General features: G+C 38.2%; 1 protein-coding gene across 1 annotated transcript in view; it reads right to left on the bottom strand.

Annotated features, from left to right (window-relative positions):
* The window catches only part of CHN1 (chimerin 1), a 208,006-nt gene that overhangs the window by 124,325 nt on the left and 58,426 nt on the right, over positions 1-25,255 (bottom strand). The window contains exons 4-5 of the mRNA XM_052662504.1: positions 10,643-10,674; positions 8,268-8,381 (exon numbers count right to left, since the gene is read on the bottom strand). Of these exons, the coding sequence (XP_052518464.1) occupies positions 8,268-8,381; positions 10,643-10,674 (146 nt within the window). The remainder of the gene's footprint in view (positions 1-8,267; positions 8,382-10,642; positions 10,675-25,255) is intronic.

Raw genomic sequence — 25,255 nt, 5'->3', positions numbered from 1 at the left:
CATTTACCATTGTATCAAAAAGAATAAAATACCAAGGAATAAACCTACCTGAAGAAGCCAAGTCCTATACTCTGGAAACTATAAAATGCAATGAAAGAAACTAAAGACAACACAAACAGATAAAAAGGTATACTGTGTTCTTGGACTAGAAGAATCAACATTGTTAAAATGACCATACTACACAAGAATCTACAGATTCGATGCAATTCCCATCAAATTACCGATGGCATTTTTCACAGAACTAGAACAGAAAATTTTAAAATTTGTACAGAAACACAAAAAAGGTCCCGAATAGCCAAAATAATCTTGAGAAAGAATAGAGCTGGAGGAATCATGCTTGCTCCCTGACTTTATACAACAAAGCTATAGCAATCGAAACAGAATGGTACTGGCATAAAAACAGACATATATAATGGAACAGGATAAATCTGAAGTCAGTCAGACAGGGTAAGACTAATATCACATGATATCACATATGTGGAATCTAAGAAAAATGATACAAATGAAATTACTCACAAAACAGAAACAGACTCACCAACATAGAGAACACAAACTTAGGGTTACCAATAGTGGGGCTGTGGGTAGAGATATATTAGGAGTTTAGGATTAACATAAACACACTTCTACATAGAAAACAGATAAACGACAAAGACCTACTATGCAGAATAGGGAACTATACATCTTGCAATATCTTATATTGAAAAAGAATCTAAATGTATGCTTGCTTTACTGTTTTAGTAACTAAGTTGTGTGCAACTCTTTTGTGACTCCATGGACTGTAGCCTGGTCTTCTCTGTCCATAGGATTTCCCGGCCAAGAATACTGGAGTGGGTTGCCATTTCCTTGTCCAGGGGATCTTCCCAACCTAGGGACTGAACTTGCGTCTCCTGCATTGCAGGTGGATTCTTTACCAATGAGCCACCAGGGCTGTTATATATATATATAGTGCTATATATATACTAATATATAGCTTTATATATACTCATATGTGTATATACATACATATATATATAAACATAATAATGTAATAAATGTTAGTTGCTCAGTCATGTCTGACTCTTTGCAACCCCATGGACAGTAACCCACCAGGCTCCTCTGTCCATGGAATTCTCCAGTCAAGAATACTGGAGTGGGTGGCCATTTCCTTCTCCAGGGGATCTTCCCGACCCATGGATCAAACCATGTCTCCGGCATTGCAGGCAGATTTATAAATACTGCAGGCAGATACATAAACATATGTGTATACATATGTGTGTGTACTAAGTTGCTTCAGTTGTGTCCGACTCTGTGAGACCCTATGGACTGCAGCCTTCCAGGATCCTCTGTCCATGATATTCTCCAGCCAAGAATACTGGAGTGGGCTGCTGCGCCCTCCTCTAGGGGATCTTCCTGACCCAGGAATCAAATGCATGTGTCTTAACATCTGCCTGCACTGGCAGGCAGGTTCTTTACCACTAGTGGCACCTGGGAAGCCCGTGTATATATATACACACACACACACATATATATATATAAAACTCACTCACTTTGCTATATACCTGAAACTAACACAACACTGTAAACGAACTAAATGTCAATTTAAAAAAAGGTTTAAAAAAAAATCCCTAAAAAAAAAAAAAAAAGAAAGAAAAGAAAAACTTTTAATGCCAAAAAAAAAAAAAAAAATCCCTCAAAAAAAAGTTACTCAGTGATCATGGAGTCCACAGCAAGAGGAACTAAGTGAATCAAATGTTTAATAGATTATTTCTCAGAGTGTTTCACAGAGAGATTCCACAAAAAGAGGGTATCATGATCAAGTGAGTTTGGGAAATGCAGTATAGTTCTATTAACAATCACAGGCTCTGACCAATCAAACAACCCAACTGATTATGTTTAGTGGCAGGGAAACTGTTCCTTCAGGAGCATCTCCATACTAGAGACAGCACTGCCAATGCTGGCCAAGACTACCCTCTCCCATAGTTCCTGGACTCTAGAACACACTTCTGTGACTTGCCTATATCCCTCAAGGCTGACCAATTCTTCTGATCAATGATTTAAATATGATGATACATTTCACTTACAGTCAAATTCTTCAATGATTTAGAAGGTACTATCTTCCATTTTGACCCAAGGTTCCACCTAGTGTCTTTGATTTTTCTCAAAATGAAAATAATCCTATTGATATATTTGTCTGATTGTAAAAAATGATACACAAGCACAAGACATTGTTAAAAATATCAGGCAAATCAGAGAGGTACAGAGAAGTATTAATAAAAATCACCTTTAAGTTCATTATTTAAGAGAGAACCCTGTGAACAGTGGCAATCATTCTTTTAGACAGCTGTCTACTTACCTATACACCCTTAACAGATACACACACACGTTAAGTAGTATGGTACTATACATACTATCCTGACAGTGAATTTTATTTTTTAGGTTAACACAGGGTATACTTCAGAACTTATCAAATGAATATTTTTTAAAGAAAATATAATAAATATGCCCAAACATTCTGCTTCCTTAGTTTTTTAATTCTCATTGCTTTCCAGTATCTAAAATTTTTACAAATAATTCTTATTTTGATGGTCAGTATAAAATCAACAGGAAGCATCAAGGACTATGGGTATAAAACAGTCTCTGGAATATTCCCAAAATCTGTTCTGGAATACCTAGACACAGGGTTTGGGGATCATCAAGACTCCTGCACGTGTGTCGTCCTGCTCATTACCCATACAGAGAAGCTAAAATGAATCTGACTCAACAGGAATGTCTCTAGAGTTGCCAAATTTGGAGTTAACATTTCTCCTCATAAGGAACCCTTTAAAATCTGTAAAGTAACTAGAAACTCTTTAAAAGATCAGCTTTCCATTGCCCAAGGAAAACCATTTACTAAATTAACTGTCAAGTAATTCTGGTAAAACTTAATTTCCATCACCCTATCCATTTATTTATTCTTATTGCTCCCATAATGGTTTTTAACATTACTAATATTACAAATAACCATTACTCTCTTCTATTAAAAGTCTTCAGTGACTCCTATTTCCTACAAATAAAATTCAAATTCTTAAGCATGAAATACCAGCCTTTCCTGGCAATCCTATTGCTAACTTCCTGCACCCCCGAGTCCCAGAAGCATGCCATATACCAAATGTTCCACACTGTTCTAAATATTCCTTCCTTGACTTTTTCTTCTTCCCAAAATACCTTTTTTTTTAATTAATCACATCCTATCCTTCTACCTGGCAAAATTACATTTTACCTTTAAGAGGCAGCTTAAATGTCTTCCTTTTTGACCCATTTGGATAATACCTGATAGAATTCAAAAACTCAATAAAAGATCCTAAATAATATGTAACATTATTTCTCACTGATGTTTGCAATCAGCACAGAAGAATCTTTATAACATTATTTCATTTTGCTATGGTTTCTACTCTGTGAAGAAAATTCCGATTTTCATAGTTATAAAATACTTTGGGATGATGTGCTGCTATTTTTGATGATGCAGGTTTTTATATAATCTTTAAAATATTAAATTATTTTAAAAGTCAGTTTGGAAAATACTTTAAATCAAGTTGAAAATATTACAGCAAAAGAATTTTATTAAAAAAGAATTGATATAACTTTGGTGCCTGGCCTTGCCTAAAACTTTCTGTGGAACTCATACTAGATTTTCTTACTATTTACCAAAGCTAAAACGGAATATACTACTTTAATAAGAAGTTGGTCAGGACTAAAAGATTTGAAGGATTGTATCATGGACTGATCCTCACTATCTAATAAGGAAATGACTTTAATGAATACCTACTATGCTACACCCTGGAGAAGGACATGGCAACCCACTCCAGTGTTCTTGCCTGGAGAATCCCATGGATGGAGGAATCTGGCGGGCTACAGTCCATGGGGTCACAAGAGTCGGACATGACTTAGCTACCACCACCACTATGCTACACTGTGTAACTGGTATTCATTTCAACCTTCTTCCTTCTTTTAAAACAGGAAAAGAAAACCAGACTTTTATGTGGTAAGAACCAGATTCTTATTAGAAACAGTGATGGGAATGAGAAAACAGATACCAAATTATTTAAAAGGCCATTTCACATAGCTCTCCACTAATCTTTGTACTTTCTTATTTCACATTTCCAAGAATTCGTGGTACAGTGCTTATGTAATTTTAACAGTTACTTATAAAGAACAACTGTTTTGATAGGTTATGGTTCAAAAATATATAGGAAAAGATGGAAGAAAAAGAAGAAAAAGATTTCATCAGAGGATTAAAATCTTATTTAAAAAAGCAAATGAAAATTCTGGAACGAAGTAACACAGTACATGAAAACAGGAACTCAACGAATGGATTTACAGCTGACCAAAAAGAACAGAAGAGTAGAATAATGGTCTAGCGGACTGCAAGACAGGTCAACAGAAAATGTCCAAACTGAAGTTCAGAGAGATGAAAGTCAGGAAATTAGAAGTCCAGAGGGGGAAAGTCAGAAAATAATTTATAATGAATAGCTCTAAAGTTATAGAAACATGACATTTAATAATTTTATATTTCTTATAAGTGTTCTTTTGTATATGTTTAACATCTAATAAAAAGGATAATACAAAGCAAGGACAGTCCTATCTTCTTCACTTGCTGTTCCCTATATACCACAATACTGAACTCAACAAGTTTTCCTTCTAGTGAGAAAAGTTATAGAATGACTCATAAAATTTTCTTTAAAAAAGTCATTCTAAAGCTATAAACTATTCTAAAATCATATAAAGAAAAATGTCTTCAACAAAACTTCTTAAATTATTTTAGGTTACTTGCAGCTGATATATACCATGATACCTCATTAAACTATAACTAATACAAATGCTGTCAAAATCAACACAAAGAATTCCAAAGTGACAGGAATCACTTCATGTTTCATGAGGTTTAACCTAGTGCCTGGGAGAACATCTTATCTTTTTTTTAAAGGGTATAAAGAGCATCTTATATTCAGCTGCAGTCTCCAACCACGTGGATGTATGTCCAATGCCTCATTGGATAAAAAGCTCTGACTGAGCAACAGTCATTTTTCCTTAACCAAGCAGTCCACAGCAGCAAAGGCAGAAAAGCAGGCCAAGGCCTGGCTGGAAATTCAGGCTGAAACAGGAGTGTAGGAGAAGATGGCAATGAAGAGGAAAGTGAGATGTCAACCAGAGACAACCTTTCATGTCATGCAGTGAGAATCTCTTTCCTGGCTGCATTAAGCTGATACTGAGACAGCACCCTTACAACACATACTTCTGAACTAGTAACTTACATTGTACACAAAGATCATCAGTAAAGGTCAGGCTTCCCCAGGTATGGGGAAGATGCCAATGATAAGAGGGAGGTGTGGCCTTTGAAACCTTGTGCCCCAGGCAACACTACAACTTCGCTTATCACTGCATCAGATTTTACAACTGATCACTCATTAGCGAGAATAAGACTGGATATAGAGAAATTTCTCATGGAACTAACCCAGGAGGTGGCTTGATTGAAAAGGAGGGGGAAATGTGAGAAATACTTAAGAAATAAATGATTGTTGGGTATGGCTGTGTGAAATGAGCAAGATGAAAAAGTTCTTTTAATCATTAGATAATACATGTACAAGTACTTTAGGCTCTCCAGAGTCTATGAAAAGGTATAAAATATATATATATATATATATATATATATATATAAAGATATGGTTCCAAAACATAAAGGAAAACTATAAAACTAAAGTTAATTCCAAAAGCAATTTATGTTTCAAAACACAAACAACAGCAAAAAAAATAAACATTTGATATGGGATACAGTATTTGATAACAGTATAAGATGGAAGCCTCTAAATGAGTAAGGCCAAGCCTACAGACATCTTAAAACAGAACTAACAGAAAAGAAAATGGTGTTTTGCTTCTGGTCTTATGAAATGGCTAAATAACAGTGTCACCAGTTATTAAAGGGAATATAAGCATATTTGGTAGGAAAACTGATGAGCTTGGTTTTGGACATATTGAGGTTGAGGTGCCTATGGAACAACTTGAGTTCAACAACTTATTCCTAATTTTAGGGCCTGTTTAATATAGAAAATACAGATGAACAATGACAACAACATAATGAACACTGATGGCTATAAATTCAAACTGCCCCCCTACTTCAGTGGATCACACACTCTGTTAAAACAAACTGATGTTAGTTGGGAGAATCATTAGTTGAAATGGGGAGTGTCAGATAAGATTAATAGATACATCAATACAACTATTTCACATTCTGTTTATCTTCCCTGCCATACATCTAGTTCAAAACTAAGAAAATCATATTTCAGCATTTAAATTGCTCACAAAGCATACTCACAAATTGCCCACCTCCACTACAACCCCTTTCACTATCTCTTTGCCATGTAAAAACTTTATGATTGTTCCATAACAAAAGAAAAGGTGCATGTTACCCAAGGCCTATACATCAAACTCATGTTGATCTATTCCTCAATCCAATTCTAGGATTCCTGGGCCAGAGTGGACAGTGAGGGATTATAAATAAAGTCTCGAGTAGCAGTAGCGAGGGTGAGATGGCAGGAATGAGGAAGAGCTGGGAAGACTGGGATGCTACTTGTCTCTAAATTGAATTCTTCACCCCAGGACATATGATGGAGTCATTCAGTAAAATCAGCATTATAACCACATTATGAGAAGCAATGTGGTATAATGGAAAGTACCTGAACTTTGCAGTGTGGCAAAACTGAGTTCCAATTCTAGCTCTGGAACTTGCTACGGGATCTCAGAAGAAGGTGGGGAGATGGCAACAAATGGAAAAGGAAGAGTGGACAGATTTCTTTCTTTCCTCTCACCCCACCTCCTTCTTCCTTTGTTTGGCCCATGAGCCTGTAGTTAAAGGCTTATCTGCCCCAGGCACTCAGATGACTATCTATTTGGATATGTGATGTCACAGAATCCTAGAATTATAAAATGGTAAGAGTAGAAAGATGAAGAGGATGGCTTCAAGAATATAGGTGATTTGTGCCAGATCAATCTTTTAGTTTATTTAGTGGCAACAGAAATAGGTATTTGGATTCCGAGCCCAGATGTTTTTCCCCTCTATGTCACAACTTAAACCTGGAAAATATATAATTAATTAATTGAAGAGGGATTTACATTTTATAATTTTCTAAAGAGCAAATCTCCATGAATTTCTATTAACAACCTCTGTTCTCTAAGTATGCCATTGATTCCAAATTCAGCATGAAGAAATACTGAATTATATCATTCTTTTGCCAGAAAGATTAATAATAAATCTGGTATGCTCGGAGTAAGAGCAGTCCCTGCTCACTTACCAAGCGTAAGTGATTGGAGGAGTTAAACATGGTCATACCAGAGTCCTAAGCTACATTATCATCTTGCTATTGTCTCTCTGCGGTTACCAAAAGAAATGCTATTTCTTTGACTTCTTTCTTAAATGAAGTTTCTACTTTTATATCTTTTCCAGTGAATGCACACATGAACAAACGAACGAGTGAACAACGACAACTGATAATTATTCTAAGCCTCTAGAGAGGCAACAACGTGGAGCGATTAAGAGCATAGACTCTGAAACCCAGCTGCCTAGGTTCAAATCCCAGCTACGTGAATTTTTAAGTGTATGACCCTGGCCAAGCTCCTCAACCCTCTAGGTGTTCTGTTTCCTTTATTTATAAAGTGGAAACAGGAATTGCACACACATCCTAGACCTGTTACGAAGATAAAATGGGGTTAGAGGCCTCGCAGGAGGTAGGCCCAACAGATAAGCATGCCCTTGCATTATTGTTCTGCGATTACTGCAGGGTTAACGGGTATATTTGTTTCTGGCCACTGTGCTGTAAGCTAAGAACAGACAAAATGCCAGGCAAAGTTCAATAGGTAGGAAAGAGCCAGGAGTTCCCAAGGAAAGCTGCCTAAACCAAAAGCCAATTTAAGAGAAATGACATTGCCTTTAATTTTAGAAGTTACAAAGATCTTTTCTCTTTAGTTCCTTTCCTTATTCAAAAAATAGATGGGCGCTGACACAGCAGGACAGATGGGAGGGAACGGGTAAGATCAAATATAAGAAAGCAGCTACAATAAAAATGCCTTAAAAGTTCTTAATTACTGAGTGCTACCATTCATGAGGAATTTTTAAGAGTCTCAAAGCTATTAAAATGGTAATTAGGTCTCAAGAAAACAAGAACCAATTCAATTACATGCTGGATGCTTTCAAAATTTAAAGCCCTCTATTAAGAGGGTTTTGAACGAGGCACAGTTATAATTACAGGTCCATGACCAACCTTAAAGCCAAAGTGTAGGTTCCTGGCTGACGCTGGCTCTCCCGAATGAGGTAGCTCCCCTCAGCTACACTCAAGAGCTGGTCTGCAGCTTCTCGGGAGATCATGCCGTGAAACCTAAGAAACAAAGTCAATTCAGAAACTGCAAGCTTTCCACCTTTTTTGATAAAACAAAAACCTCCCACCTTCTCCTGTAGTTTTCTGGACAAAGTACTGCCATATAATCGGAGGGGAGCAGTTGGGTTTAACTGTGCTTGTGTTTCCCAGGGCCTGGCCCTGGGCCGGCTTCTCTGAAGCGACAAGAACAGCACCGAAGTAGCTCTCCAACCCATTTAACAATCATGGAATCAAAATTCACTTCCATCTCCGGGAAGATCAACCGCCGCTCTCAAGAGGACAATTACCTTCTTTTGTAGCTGCCTGACCATATGGACATGCTAAAAAAATACACAGAAACGTGTCCCACTTCCTTTCTTCACACCAGTGGCACTGCTTCAAAATTTTGGCTCAGAGTCTATGGTTGGCAGTTTTCCAGGACCCTGGGTTGCCCTTAATTGGCATGATTGCCCAATAATGTGCATAATCTGCATCAGTGCATACTCAAGCCAAATGCCAACAACTGTAACACTTGCTTTTACTCCCGGCTAAAACACTATTTTTGATTAACAGAGAAAAAAGGAAGAGTAAGAATACACATAAACAACACATTCCTTATACAAAACATGGTAGGTTCACCTGTAACATTCTGACATAAAACACTGGAAAATTTAAAAACATCAATGGTAACTAATCATTAGGATTAAAAATATAAAATCACCTTGTTTTCGTATGGTGATGCACAATTTACAAAGAACCTACACATATATTACGTCCTTTTATTAACTCAAAGAAAACCGAATTGAGCAAATGCTCAAGTGAGACTGTAGCTTTTAAAGGTACAAAAAAACCCCAACAGTCCCTTGAATTTGGAACGATACATTGAAAAGGCCCTGAAATGGTACAATAATAATTTAAGAACTTTATGAGAGTTCAAGTGGCAACCTTTTGTAACTTTTCTCATGGGGAAGATTTGGTCTTTCGCAGTTTAAGTCTTAAAGTAGCTCGTGAAACTATGCTCAATTAGAACAACATGTTTTAGACAACATGATAATTAGAATAGCAATGTTTAAAGATGGCTCCTGGAATTTATCTCCATAAATTTCCTCAATCGTTCAGAACCAGATCCACTCTGATTCTGTTGGAACAGGAAGATGGTAGCCTATCCCTGGTAATAACACATATATTAGATTATCAGATTGATATTTTAAGATTACATGACATCAATTAATTGAGAAAATTTAATGTCTCCTTGCTTTTAAAAGCACAATTAATTTAAAAGGAAGTCTCATTCAAGGAAACTAATTTTGGGACAGAACTTGATGATGGTATTTAAAGACTCTTAAAAACTGTTTGTACCAGTTGACCCAAAATTTCCATCCCAGTAAAACCTTTATGCACTAAGATATTTCTTATAGTATTACCTTTAATACTATAGTTTGAATTCAGCCTACAAGCCAAAAGTGTAGAAATGACTAAACTATAGTATAACGTAAAGAACACCACTGGCCCCCCACAACTCATAAGCACCTAGGTTTTACTTACAAGAGTCCAAAAGTGTAAACAGAGCTTTAGATAAAAATACTTGTTTTAGACATTATTGTTTATCTGAAAGATAAATGAATTTGGGGAATGATAGGATTATAGGTGATTTTTGTTCTCTTCCCCAAAAGGCTATATTTCTTTTTTTTTTAAATAATTAGAAGAATCAAAGACTTTTAAATCATTACATTTTTCATAAAATAGAAAAATGCTCATTATTAATATTGAATCAGGCTACAAAAATTATATGTATAATAACTCAATTTGGAAAAACCATTAAGGAAATAGATCTTCAGAAGATAACACTTCAACTTTTTAACAGTTATTTCTAGGTGGGAACTGACTTATAGAAAATTAGAAAATAAAAGTATAAATGTAGAATAAATCACCCATATCCTTACATATATGTGTGTATATGTATCTATATGTGTAATCTATGCATACATACAAAAATATACATTCCCTCATACACATCTAGTACTATTTATTTACTTTACATGGCTTGCATCTATATGTTAGCCTTTTGTGCACATTTTTCCCAAGTTATTTTTCATAATACTTATCTTTATGTTCTATATTTTCACCAACTATAATTACATTTATAGTCAGAAAAATAATTTAACTCAATCAAACTTGAACACTTCTCTCCTCCTGCTTTTATTTTTTACTAAAAGCATCCATTTACCTGTTTCTCTTACATATTCCAATCTATAAAATGTTTTCTGATAATCCATACTTACTCTCTTCCGTAATACTTTGGTCTGTTTTCTACCTATTGGGAAAGAGAAGAAGGATATTTATGAAATGGAAATGTTCAGAATACAACTCAACATTTTGAACATGTGACAAACTAAAGCATATATTAAGAGAAAGAATTAGAGTAAGATTAGAAAAATCAGAGCCTGGAGTCCCAATTCTGTCAGCAAATTGACTATTTCATTTGGACTGGTCACTTCATCTCCCAGACCTTTTTCTTATCTATAAAACACTATGCTTATAAAAAGTTAGACTAAACTATCTTTCATTTCTAGGATTTTATGAATCTGAAAAAAATTTTACATCACTTTATTCAAAAAGCAAAATAAAACATCCAAAACCTTAATGCCACGGTTGTGTCAGAACAGATTGTGGCTTTCTCTCCCATCCGCTCCCTTCCTGTTACACCTTATTCCCCATTCTGTTAACATCTCCATATAATCTTGCGCCCCTGTTGCCCATTCAGCTGTTCCTTTACCAGTCTACCTCTCCAAGAGCTTTTCCTGGTCGTGTGCTCATTGTATCTAAACAGAGGTCCAACAGAATAGATTCTAAGGAATTGTCCTGGGGTAGACTTAGAATATTAGATCTGTTCATTCAAGAGACATTTATTTAGTGGCAAATAAGTGGTAGGCATCATCATAACTGTAATATGACAAAACCAGTCGTTACTCTCGAGATTTACATTCCGATGATGAGAGACAGACAATAAGGAGGTTTGAAGAAGCAAAACGAACGAGAAAATGGGAAGCAGTAATAAGTGCTATAATGAAAAGAAGCACGAGTAACAGAAAAGGGAGGACTGATGAGGAAAGCCTTCTCTGAGATGGCATTTAAACTGGACCCTGACAGAAATGGAATAAGGGGGTAGCTTATTGCAGGAGTCCATTGTAGACAGCAGGGACTACGTTCACTGAGTTCACGCTAGGTGTTATAATTACATTTCTCAATCATTTAATGCTCACAATGAATTATTCTACTTCATCCTCATAAGATAGTATTATCATCCTTGTAATACTGCTGAAGAACACTGAGAATCAGCGTGGTTAGGGAATTTGTTCAAGGTTACTTGGTAGAACCCACGGTGAAACTGGGATTCTTACTCTGAGATGGCAAGAAGGGCCCAAACTCTTTGTCGATTTGACACTGACTCATCTAAACTAAATGTGGCAGTTTCCCAAAGCATCTCAGTCTATCCTTTTGGTGACTATCTCCCTCTACCTCTGCACAGAGCCTGGCCACCTAGTTTAGGCTACCTACCCATGGGTCATCGAGGTCTGACACTGTTTTCAGCAAGCTTGAGGTATGTATTCATATTTGAGAAATAAATTTTGCAGTTCAATACAATGTATGATCTATAGCATATGCTGCTGGCTTATGTAGCCCAGATCATTGTCTTTGAGCTATTTTCGAATTCTCTAAAATGTAGGCACCTGATACACACACACATACACTTTTCCTGCGTGGCAGTGGTTTAACTGACTTTTTCCTTAGCCCTTCTCAGGGGAAAAATAGGCTTTGTCTTTAAGTGCAATTTATCTCGACATTCCTTGAATCTCTATAAATATATGCTATTTTGACTTTTCCTTTGAACTGATTATTAACATTTGCCTGGTTTCTTCCTATGAGAAAATACATTTTAAACACATGTTCATCTTCATTTCTGTAGGAGAGACACAATGTTACCATTTACTGAAAATTGTATTTATGTAACACTTTACCCTTTAGGAATCTTCTGTTGTCTGTTGAAATTGTAGTCAAGTCATTTATATTCTCAAAAGTAAATTCCACCTGATTTGGTCTTGTGGCATAATTTCTCTGCTCATAAAACTCAGTGTGCTAAAAATATGCCAGCTGGTCCCCACAGCTACAGACCAAGAGCAGGGCCATGAAACTATTTTTATTTAAAAGCAAACCTTTGCTTTTGAGAGAAAAATTTAATCTTTAGGTCTTAAATAACTAATGTAAGGTTCTATATAGTATTGTATGATGAAATGTTACCCAGAACAACTGTGCAGTGTTTATTCAAACTAAAAATATGTAAACCCCGGTACTGACTATAGAGGAACACTTGCAAATGGATACATGAAGATATGTATAAGAATGCTCACTGAAGCACTGTTCACAGTCATTTTTAAAATGGAAATAAATATACACCAACAGAGGAATAACTAAACTGCTCTACAGTATAAATGATATGCATGGTTTGAAGGAATGATGCAGCTCTAAAGGAACTAACACGAAGAGGTCACCGAGACAACTACTGATTACACACATAAGCAGTAACAGTAATAGGGTTTAGGAAAGTCACTTGCGCCTGCAATAATATATATCTACTGCATACAGAGAGATCTGGAAAAATATATACCAAATTCAAATGATACCCTGAGGAAGCTGAGAGAGAATTAAACTGAGAGGCCCTTGGGAAAGGCAAAATGGGACTTTAGAATTGCCTGTAAAATAATCTTTTACCAAAGAATATCATCATAAAAAGACAGAAATCAAGAATAACTTTTGTACAAACTAACAGTGGAGTCTCAGACACATTAGAATGGTCCCGCAAGATTTTGAGGAGATCATGGCCTTTCCCTCAAATTGTGATATCCTTGTAGGGGGCTAAAGATAAATAACTTTATCAGGCATATGTGACCAAGGTGAAAACAGAGAAAAGGTCTTGAATGTATCTACTCATTAATGAAAATCTGGGAGAAGTACAAGTAGTAGTGAAGACTGAGGACCGCTGGCCCCAAATGGTGTGGCAGTCAGTGGCACCGAAACTGAGCAGGACTCTGTTCTCGGCAAACTCGCCATATTTGATGCAGGGCCCTCCCAGGTACAACAGCCTCTCCTGGTCCCCTATTTCTTATATGTAAAAAAAGGTTTTAGTCTCCTAGGCTTTTCCTGAGTTCCAAAGTGGAAACTCAAGTAGGTTCTAATCAGGGAAGAATCAAGCAGTTTCTCAAGCAGTAGAAACAAAAGCAGTCAAGAAACAGTAGCTCAGCAATAAAAGCGCCCAAGTTCCCCCTCAAGGGATACACACAACAATCTGACATGTATTTTTGAGTTACTCTGCAGGAACTAAGACCCATACCAGGCAGAGGACGGTGACTATGTGCTGACCACAAGCATGTAGATTCTAGACTGGCTGGAACCAGAGAGTTAATGATTAGGATTCTTAAACACCACCCCATGACCTCACCATCAACCAACGAGAACAGTCATTTCCCCCCCGCAGCCCTCAGCCCAGTGTTGCCTTAAAAAAACCTTCCATGAAAACCACTGAAGAGTTCTTTTCATCAGGAGCTGCCCATTCTCTGCTCAGCTGGGCAATAGGTGTGGTACTTTCCTTCGCCAAATCCAGTGTCAGTAAATTGACTTAGCTATGTTGCAAGTGTGAAGGCAAGTATGGTTCAGTAACAGGGTTACAACCCAAGACAAATAGTGATTACTTATTTGATAGTTCTGCACTGGTCTACTATATGCTTCCATTGATTGCCTAAACCACCATCTTCATAAGACAATTAATTTTGGCCTTATATTGCTGAATAATTTTTTTCCTTTACCCAAAAGATCTTGAATTAAAAGAAATTAGGTAAACATTGCTTAACACAGTACTGACACAAGAAACAGTAAATTCAAAACAATATTCACACACCAATTTACATCTTCTCTGCATTTTTATAATGGAACTGTCAAATAAAACAAATACAAACTAATTCTGTTTTTCTCTTACTTAGGTAGTGAAGGGGATCAGATCATGCCGCTTTAGCATAAGGATTATTTTGAGCTGAAGGCAATTAAGAAAGAGCAAACACAGGAAGAGACATCTGCCCTCCCCATTTCTGTCTAAAACTAGGGCGTAGATTTAACTTCCCTTTGTAAAGGTATCCTCTTCTCCCGAAACAGGAGCAGAAGAACCTAACTTCAGAGACAACACTGATCACCCAAGATGACTTGAATCTGCATAATTAACCCTCACGAAGTAGCCCTTACTGGACAGTTCCTAATCACCTTCCCACAACTTACCACCTCACTCGGAAGCCCAGACTCCTGTTTCCTTTGCCTCTTTTACACACTTGAATATTCCTTTTTAAAATGGCCTATAAGCCCCTGGGTGTAACTGCCTCTTGGGGTTTTCATTTACCTGCTTTGAGCCCCTCCTCACCGAAGTGCATATGAAATAAATCTTTTGTGAATCTCTCTTTTGTTAAGTTTAATTTGTAGGCCCAGACACTGAATTTAAGAGGATAGAGGTTTTTCCTCCCCTACATGTTTAGGGGATGTCTAAGGTGTCATTATTTAAGTAGTGATTTGGGATAGTCTTTTCAAACTCACAGACATTACCCTGATAATCAAATTAAAGGATTAGTCGGTAATATAACCACCTTACAATCAATTTGAAATGAATTCAAATGAAATCATACAAATTATTATAAATAATCCTAAAACTAGTTTACTTCCAAATAGATTAAACTGGGAATTTAAATGTTATATGCAATAATGAAAATGTTTGTGTGTATATAAACATTTGTATGCTTATTCCTAAGTTTCTGAAGTTTGTAATAACAGTCAAGGACCGTTTTTCAGACAAAAACTGATTGAAGTCAATATGGGTAAGACGTGATTTTAAATTGGCACTTGTGCTAAATTACATGCTTTGCTTTCCCTAATTTTCTATATTTAGTAGGTAACATTTTTTTATGATAGCATATAATGAGAAACGCTGGACTGGAAGAAACACAAGCTGGAATCAAGATTGCCAGGAGAAATACCAATCACCTCAGATATGCAGATGACACCACCCTTATGGCAGAAAGTGAAAAGGAACTAAAAAGCCTCTTGATGAAAGTGAAAGAGGAGAGTGAAAAAGTTGGCTTAAAGCTCAACATTCAGAAAACGAAGATTATGGCATCCAGTCCCATCACTTCATAGGAAATAGATGGGGAAACAGTGTCAGACTTCATTTTTTGGGGCTCCAAAATCACTGCAGATGGTGACTACAGCCATGAAATTAAAAGATGCTTACTCCTTGGAAGAAAAGTTATGACCAACCTAGATAGCATATTCAAAAGCAGAGACTTTACTTTGCCGACTAAGGTCCGTCTAGTCAAGGCTATGGTTTTTCCTGTGGTCATGTATGGATGCGAGAGTTGGACTGTGAAGAAGGCTGAGCACCGAAGAATTGATGCTTTTGAACTGTGGTGTTGGAGAAGACTCTTGAGAGTCCCTTGGACTGCAAGGAGATCCAGCCAGTCCATTCTGAAGGAGATCAGCCCTGGGATTTCTTTGGAAGGAATGATGCTAAAGCTGAAACTCCAGTACTTTGGCCACCTCATGCAAAGAGTTGACTCATTGGAAAAGACTCTGATGCTGGGTGGGATTGGGGGCAGGAGGAGAAGGGGACGACAGAGGATGAGATGGCTGGATGGCATCACGGACTCGATGGACGTGAGTCTGAGTGAACTCCGGGAGTTGGTGATGGACAGGGAGGCCTGGCGTGCTGCGATTCATGGGGTCACAAAGAGTCGGACACGACTGAGCGACTGAACTGATAACGGGTAAAATGAGAAATGAGGAGAACAAAAAATTCCTAACTAAAAATAAAAGATGCTCATAAAAGGTTTTGTAGTTTGGTCTGCGTAAATGTTGTTTGTCCTTCCACCACAGAAAGAAAACTTTAAGTTAATCTACCATTATTGAATATAACATACAGTACATAATATAAGAATTTGATAGCTAAACAGATGCCATTCTACAATATTTTAAATGTCAATGGAATCCATCAAATTAACATTTATTGTAGAACTCTGTAAGTAATGACCTACTTTCTTCATACATAAAACATTTTAATCAAATTCATCAAACCTCATTCTTCCAAATTAAAGTCTTAATTCTTATATTTTTTCCACAAAAACAAAAAGAACTTATTTCATATAGAAGTATTTTGCTCTCCAAAGAAAAAACTGAAAATAGCCGAAATTAATATATATATATAATAATTGTTAATCCTCTCCCCTCCTCTCCCACAATAATATAGATTCATATTTAGGATTACTTCTTTAATGAAACCCTATTCATGGCCATAGTTCCAAACAGTAGTTCTAAAAAAATGTTTTTTTCTAATTTAAAGTCAACTTTAAAGAATATATAATTCTGAAGATGAAATCACTAGAAGAATGAACTAAAACAGAACACTTCCAAAATGTTCAGTGCTGCTCCTTCCTAACAGTGGTACTGACCTAGACACACATCAAAGTCAGACATCATACTTCCCTTCTGTTTAATGGTACAATGGTACATAGAGGCAGCCACTTTAAACTTAGTCTGGAATTCTACAGGATGCTTCCTGAAAGGGTATAAATACATGAAACGCTAAGGAATATGACCTTGGGCAAATATTATTAATTTTTCAGGCAGCAACCTAGAAGAGGTATATAAAGCCTATCTACAAAAATAAAAATGCTTTCAACTGTCAAAATTTTATTTTGTACTGTTTTTCAAAATGGCTCAGTTAATCTGGAGGCATGAAGGAGGGAAGAGGATGGAAAAAACCTGCATTTGGTGGTTGCTTCCTACAATGGTAGATATTGAATTAAAGACTTACAAGTCAGTAAATATTCAAATCGAGCTTTGGATCTATTTTTTACTTCCTATGTTAAAGTGAAGGGGAGGAAAACAGAATGAGGAGAGGGTTAAAGGCGAGGAAGAGGAAAGGGAGGAGGAAGAGGAGAAAGAGGAAAAGGAGACTAGGATGAGGAGGAGGAGCTCAAAGACAATGAAAGACTAAAATCAGGGACTCTGTGCGCAGCATTTAGACAATACAGTTTTCCAGTGAAGAACACATTTTCCACTACGTTTTCAAAACTATTGTTTCTTCTCATGCATTTTACACAACAAAAAAATCAACATGGACAATTTTATTGTTGTTTCGTCGCTAAGCTGTGTCGAACTCTTTTGCCACCCCCTTGGACTGTAGCTCACCAGGCTCCTCTGCCCATGGGATTTCCCAGGCAAGAATACTAGAGTGGGTTGCCATTTCCTTCTCCAGGGGATCTTTCTGACCCAGGGAGCAAACCCATGTCTCCTGCACTGGCAGGTGAACTCTTTACTACCATGCCACCAGGGAAGCCGATAATGTGAATAACAGTCTTCAACAAACCAAAAAAATAAAAACCACAAGAAAAAGCAGTGCCAGCACAGTGAAGGAATGGGTACCTGTCAAAGAACTACATATTAACAAATGACGTGCAGGGAAAAGGTGACAAAAAAAACAAGATCAAGAAGTGTCATGGAACTTAGAAAGGCTGTCTAACATTTATCATCCATTAATAGTAAAATCCAAATAGGAAAAGGAGTATGTCAAGGTTGTATATTGTCACCCTACTTATTTAACTTATATGCAGAGTACATCATGAGAAATGCTGGGCTGGAGGAAGTACAAGCTGGAATCAAGATTGCTGTGAGAAATATCAATAACCTCAGATATGCAGATAACACCACCCTTATGGCAGAAAGTGAAGAAGAACTAAAGAGCCTCTTGATGAAAGTGAAAGAGGAGAGTGAAAAAGTTGGCTTAAAGCTCAACATTCAGAAAACGAAGATCATGGCATCTGGTCCCATCACTTCATGGGAAATAGATGGGGAAAAAGTGAAAACAGTGGCTAACTTTATTTTGGGGGGCTCCAAAATCACTGCAGATGGTGACTACAGCCATGAAATTAAAAGACACTCCTTGGAAGGAAGGTTATGACCAACCTAGACAGCATATTCAAAAGCAGAGACATTACTTTGTCCACAAAGGTCCATCTAGTCAAGGCTATGGTTTTTCCAGTGGTCATGAATGGATGTTGACAGCTGGACTATAAAGAATGGTGAGTGCCAAAGAATTGATGCTTTTGAACTGTGGTGTTGGAGAAGACTCTTGAGAGTCCCTTGGACTGCAAGGAGATCCAACCAGTCCGTTCTGAAGGAGATCAGCTCTGGGATTTCTTTGGAAGGAATGATGCTGAAGCTGAAACTCCAGTACTTTGGCCACCTCATGTGAAGAGTTGACTCATTGGAAAAGACTCTGATGCTGGGAGGGATTGGGGGCAGGAGGAGAAGGGGACGACAGAGGATGAGATGGCTGGATGGCATCACTGACTCAATGAACATGAGTCTGAGTGATCTCCGGGAGTTGGTGATGGACAGAGAGGCCTGGGGAGAAGGCAATGGCACCCCCACTCCAGTACTCTTGCCTGGAAAATCCCATGGACGGAGGAGCCTGGTGTGCTGCAGTTCATGGGGTTGCTGAGAGTTGGCCATGACTCAGTGACTTCACTTTCAGTTTTCACTTTCATGCACTGGAGAAGGAAATGGCAACCCACTCCAGTGTTCTTGCCTGGAGAATCCCAGGGACAGCGGAGCCTGGTGGGCTGACATCTATGGGGTCACACAGAGTCAGACACGACTGAAGCGACTTAGCAGCAGCAGCAGCAGGGAGGCCTGGTGTGCTGCGATTCATGGGGTCGCAAAGAATCGGACACGACTGAGCGACTGAACTGCACTGAAATGAATTTTAGTTATCTGATTCTGGTTGATCCATGTTCAGTTAGCACAGGTCAGGGTGGGCAGTACTCAATCGCAATATTTAGATCAAAATTTGAAGTATTAAGGATACAGGAAGCTCTCCATTGCGTTTTATACTTTATCCAAGAAAACACTAACTTTCAGCATGCCAAGCAGGATAGCCCTCTATGTGCTATTGGATTTTACAAATTCAATAAAGAATATTTGTATTTTTTAAAGCTCTGCAATTACTATATAGGGACTTGCTGAAAGCCAGGTATTCAGCTTCTTGATATTAGTTATTTTTTTATTAGCAGACTATATTAGGAAGGTGAATAGGTAAATTTTTAAAAATAAACTTCTTTTCCCACTATTTTCCCACCTTAGATTCAAATAACTTGTAGTAGTAGGGCTAAAGAGGTGGAAACTATCAATCTGTTTACATTAACAGTTCAACAGTAAAGGCATTTTTCTGCAATTATAGATGTAATCCCTTTTCAAATGTACTTCTACATCAAGGCATCATTTATTTTTTTACACTGAAGCATAAAGATGACATTAAAATATGGTGAAAGCAGGTTTTTGAATGGATAGGTTGATTTTTAAATAGTTGGTTTAATAACTCAATATTACTACTGAACATTCAAAAAATGCTTTCCAAATACAGTACATAATATAAGTGCTAAATAAGGGATCATCGAAACACCCAAGAGACATATGAGCATGATAATCTTTATTTCTAAAGAGTCAAAAGTTAAGCTATAGGCTGTGTCAGCACAGAGGTAATCAGAACTGAAGAATATGATTTCAATTAAACTGCTTTCCTCCCACTCCTGTACCAAACTCATACTCTCCCATAGCAGAGTTTATGTCCTCTGAAATAGAATAAATGTTAAATATGTGCTCTGTACCTCCCATTCATTTACTTAACAAGTCTTTATTAAGCACCTATACTTATGTGTCAAGCAATGTTCAAGGCACCCGGGAAATACTAATCAACAAAATAGAGTAATCTCTCTATGCTCACGGAGCTTATATTCAAGAAAAGAAAGAGAGCAATAAACGTAATAGGTTATGAAATTATACAATATGTTACATATTGAGAAGTGTTACGGAAACAAAGACAGGTGAGGACTGGAAATGCTGGGGGTGATGAAGTATAATTTTAAATACAGTGGTCAGGATGGGCCTCACTGAGATGAAGAGACTTGAAGGATATGAACAAATTAGCCATGTGGATAGCAGAGAAAACATCTAATAAGAGCCCAAGAGAAGCACACCTGGAGCATTTGAGGAATACCATGAAGGCTGGTGCGGCCAAAGCAGGACAGGAGAGAAAATGAGCGACAGAGAAATAGCAGATGAGCACAGCAAAGCAAAGCAGAGGTGGTGGTTAGACAGGGCCTTGCAAGTCATGCTAAGACTTGGCTTTCACTCTGAAACAGGAAAGCAATGCACAGGTCAGGGAAGAAGAGTGACATGATCTGACTGAAGTTTCACAAAGAACATCCTACGATGAGAATTCAGACCAGGAGGGGAAAGATCAGCTAAAAATCATTTCTGTTACACAATAAGAGGGTAGAATAATTTAGTACGACAAATTGACTTCAATATGTAGAAGTCTATTTCTTGCTAACATAGGCAGACCTCAGAGATACTGTGGATTCGGTTCCAGAACCCCACAATAATGCAAATATTGCAATAAAGTGAGTCTCACAAATTATTTGGTTCCCCAATGCATGTACGTCAATATTTACATGCTACTGTGTAATAGCATTACAACTAAAAAATAATACACATATCTTAATTTTAAAATATGCTATTGCTAAAAAATGTTAACCATCACCTGAGCCTTCAGTGAGTCATAATCTGGTGCAAGGTCTTACCTAATGTTGATGGCTGCTGACTGATAAAGAGTGGTGGCTGCTGAAGGTTGGGAAGCTGTGGCCATTTCTTAAAATAAGACAACAATGATGTCTGCCTCACCCATGGACTCTTCTTTTCATGAACACTTTCCCTGCAGCATGCAATACTATTTGGTAGCATTTTACCCAGAGTAAAACTTTCAAAGGGAGCCAATCCTCTCAAATTCTGCTTTATCAACTAAGTTTATGTAATATTCTAAAACCTTTCTTGTCATTTCGACAATCTTCACAGCACATTCCCCAGCATTTGACTCCACCTCAAGAAATCCCTTTCTTTGCTCATCCATAAGAAGTAACTCCTCACCTATTGATGTTTAACATGAGATTGCAGCAATTCAGTCACATCTTGAGGCTTCACTTCTAATCCTAGTTCTCTTGATATTTCTACCACATCTGCAGTTACTCCCTCCACTGAAGTCAAGAACCCCTCAAAGGCATCCATGAGGACTGCAATCAACTTCTTCCAAACTCCTGTTAATGTTGATATTTTGACCTCTTCCTGTGAATCATGAATTTTCTTCATGGCATCTAGAAAAAGGTGATTCCATTCCAGAAACTTTTCATTGGCTTTGCTTAGATCCATCTACAGAAATGAAACACATTTCTTAAATAATAAAGACCTAGAAGTCAAAATTACTCCTGATCCAAGCTGCAGGATGGATGCTGTGTTAAAAGCAGAAGGGTTAGTTGCTCAGTTGTGTCCGACTCTTTGTGAACCCATGGACTGTAGTGCCAAGCTCCTCTGTCCATGGGATTCTCCAGGCAAGAATAGTGGAGTGGGTTGCTATTTCCTTCCCCAGGGGGTCTTCCCAACCCAGGGATCAAACTCACATCTTCTACCTTGCAGGCAGACTCTACCACCTGAGCTACCGAGGAAGCCCTGCAGGCATGAAAAAAACATTAATCTCACATATCTCCATCAGAGCCCTTGGGTGATCAGGTGCATTGCCAATCAGCAGCAATATTTTGAAAGGAATAGCTTTTTCTGAGCAGTAGGTCTCAACAGTGGGCTTAAAATAGTAAAAAGTAACCTATGTTGTAAACGGAGGAGCTGTCATCCAGGTTTTTTTGTTCCATTTATAGAGCACAAGCAGAGTAGATTTAGCTTAAGTCTTCAGGGCCCTAGGATTTTCAGAATGATAAATGAGCACTGGCCTCAACTCAAAAGTGACCATCTGCACTAGAGACCCTAACAAGACCCCTAACCCTGTCCTCTAAAGCCAAGCATTGACTTTTCCTCTCGAGCCATGAAAGACCTAGATGACTACTCTTCCCATGTAAAGATACCAATTCCAATTTTATACACACTGAAAATCTGCTGTTTCGTATAACGACCTTTGTTAATTATCTTAGCAAGATCTTCTGGATACTTGCTGTAGCTTGTATATCAGCACTTGCTGCTTCATCCTGCACTGTGATGTTACGCGATGGCTTCTTTCCTTAAACCTCAGGATCCAATGTTTGCTAGCTTCAGACTTTTCTTCTGCAGCTTCCTCACCTCTCTCAGTCTTCACAGAATTGAGTTAGGACCTTGCTCTGGATCAGGCTTTGGCTTAAGGAAATGTGGTGGTTGGTCTGATCTTCTATCCAGACCATGGCAACTCTCTCTACATCAGCTATTAACTATTTCACTTTCTTATCATTTGTGTATTCACTGGAGTGGCACTTTTCAGGAACTTTTCTTTTGCATTCACAACCTGGCTAACTGTTCAGCACAAGAGGCCTACCTTTTTGGTCCATCTCAGCTTTCAACCAACCTTCCCTACTAAGCTTAATCAGGCCTAGCTTCTGATTCAAAGTGAGAGATGTGCAATTCTTTCTTTCACATAAACACTTAAGAAGCTATTGCAAGCACTATCAATTGGCCTAATTTCAATATTGTTGTGTCTCAGGGAATAGGGAGGCCTGAGGAGAAGGAGAGAGACGGGTGGAATGGCCTGTCAGTAGAGCAGTCAGAAAACCCACATTTATTAAGTCTGCCATCTTAAGTGGAGGTGGTTAATGGTGCCCCAAAACAATTACAGACTGGTTCCAAATAGGAAAAGGAGCACATCAAGGCTGTATATTGTCACCCTCCTTATTTAACTTATATGCAGAGTACATCATGAGAAACGCTGGACTGGAAGAAACACAAGCTGGAATCAAGACTGCCGGGAGAAATACCAATCACCTCAGATATGCAGATGACACCACCCTTATGGCAGAAAGTGAAGAAGAACTAAAGAGCCTCTTGATGAAAGTGAAAGAGGAGAGTGAAAAAGTTGGCTTAAAGCTCAACATTCAGAAAACGAAGATAATGGCATTCAGTCCCATCACTTCATGGCAAATAGATGGGTAAACAGTGGAAACAGTGTCAGACTTCATTTTTCGGGGCTCCAAAATCACTGCAGATGGTGATTGCAGCCATGAAATTAAAAGACACTTCTCCTTGGAAGAAAAGTTATGATCAACCTAGACAGCATATTCAAAAGCAGAGACATTACTTTGCCAACTAAGGTCCGTCTAGTCAAGGCTATGGTTTTTCCAGTAGTCATGTATGGATGTGACAGTTGGACTGTGAAGGCGGCTGAGCGCCGAAGAATTGATGCTTTTGAACTGCGGTTTTGGAGAAGAGTCTTGAGAGTCCCTTGGACTGCAAAGAGATCCAACCAGTCCATTCTGAAGGAGATCAACCCTGGGATTTCTTTGGAAGGAATGATGCTAAAGCTAAAACTCCAGTACTTTGGCCACCTCATGCGAAGAGTTGACTCATTGGAAAAGACTCTGATGCTGGGAGGGATTGGGGGCAGGAGGAGAAGGGGATGACAGAGGATGAGATGGCTGGATGGCATCACTGACTCGATGGACGTGAATCTGAGTGAACTCCGGGAGTTGGTGATGGACAGGGAGGCCTGGCGTGCTGCGATTCATGGGGTCGCAAAGTCAGACACAACTGAGCGACTCGACTGAACTGAACTGAACTGAAAACAATTACAATAGTAACACTGTTCACAGATCACCAGAACAAAATGTCAACAATGCAAAATTTGAAATATTGTGGAAATTCTCAAAATCTGACAGAGAGACACAAAGTGAGCAAATGCTGTTGGAAAAATGGCTCTGACAGACTTGTGTGAAACGCAGGGTTGCCACAAACCTTCAATTTGTTAATGTAATATCTGCAGAGCACAACAAAACTAAGTATGAAAGTGAAAGTCACTCAGTTATATCCAGGCCAGAATACTGGAGTGGGTAGCCGTTCCCTTCTCCAGGGGATCTTCCCAACTCAGGGATTGAACCCAGGTCTCCCGCGTAGCAGGCGGACTACCAGCTGAGCCTCAAGTGAAGCCTAAGAATACTGGAGTGGGTACCCTATCCTTTCTCCAGCGGATCTTCCTGACCCAGGGTTCGAACTGGGGTCTCCTGCTTTGCAGGTGGATTCTTTACCAACTGAGCTATCAGGGAAGCAAAAACTAAGTATGCCTGTATATAATTTCTAGGTAAGTATTCAGGTCAAGAACACAACTGTCTTACATCCAGATATCTTCCATCTTGTAGCTCCACCATTTCCTTGTCAAGAGTTTCTAGTTTTTATCTGAATTCAAGCAGAAGGTAAAAATAATTCAGAAGGACTTGGGTGGAAAGTTTTAATGGACCCGACGTTAAGCTTCACTTCTATTCCACAAGAGAAAACTGTCACATGGACATGACTATTGAAAAAAAAGAAAAAAGCTGATGAAATTTAGAGTAACCTTATTTCCAAAGAAAGAATGGATTTGGGTGGGAATCTAACAGTTTCCAAAGTACATACCTGAATGGTAGCTATGGAGATAGTAAGAAGTGGTAGAATTCTAGATATGTTCTGGACTTATTCTGAAGACAGACCCAATAGGACTTCCTGATGGATTAATTGTGCAGAGTTGATAGAGAATAAAATAAAAGGCAATCAAGGATGATGCATGGTTTGGATTGGTTCAACTGTAAGTAAGGAACTGCCAGTAACTGAGATGGGGAAGGCTCTGGTAAAGCAGGTTTGGGAAGGAGGATTAAGGTCAGTTCTCCTTTGGACGTGTTATATTTGGGATGCCCACTAGATAACTGGAAGAGGAGGTAGAGCAGACACTGGGTATTTAGTCTGGAATTTGG

This window comes from Budorcas taxicolor, chromosome 2, assembly GCF_023091745.1.
Source record: "Budorcas taxicolor isolate Tak-1 chromosome 2, Takin1.1, whole genome shotgun sequence".
Lineage (NCBI taxonomy): Eukaryota > Metazoa > Chordata > Mammalia > Artiodactyla > Bovidae > Budorcas > Budorcas taxicolor.
The sequence above is the reverse complement of the archived record's forward strand: the minus strand, read 5'-3'. Positions and strand labels throughout refer to the sequence as shown.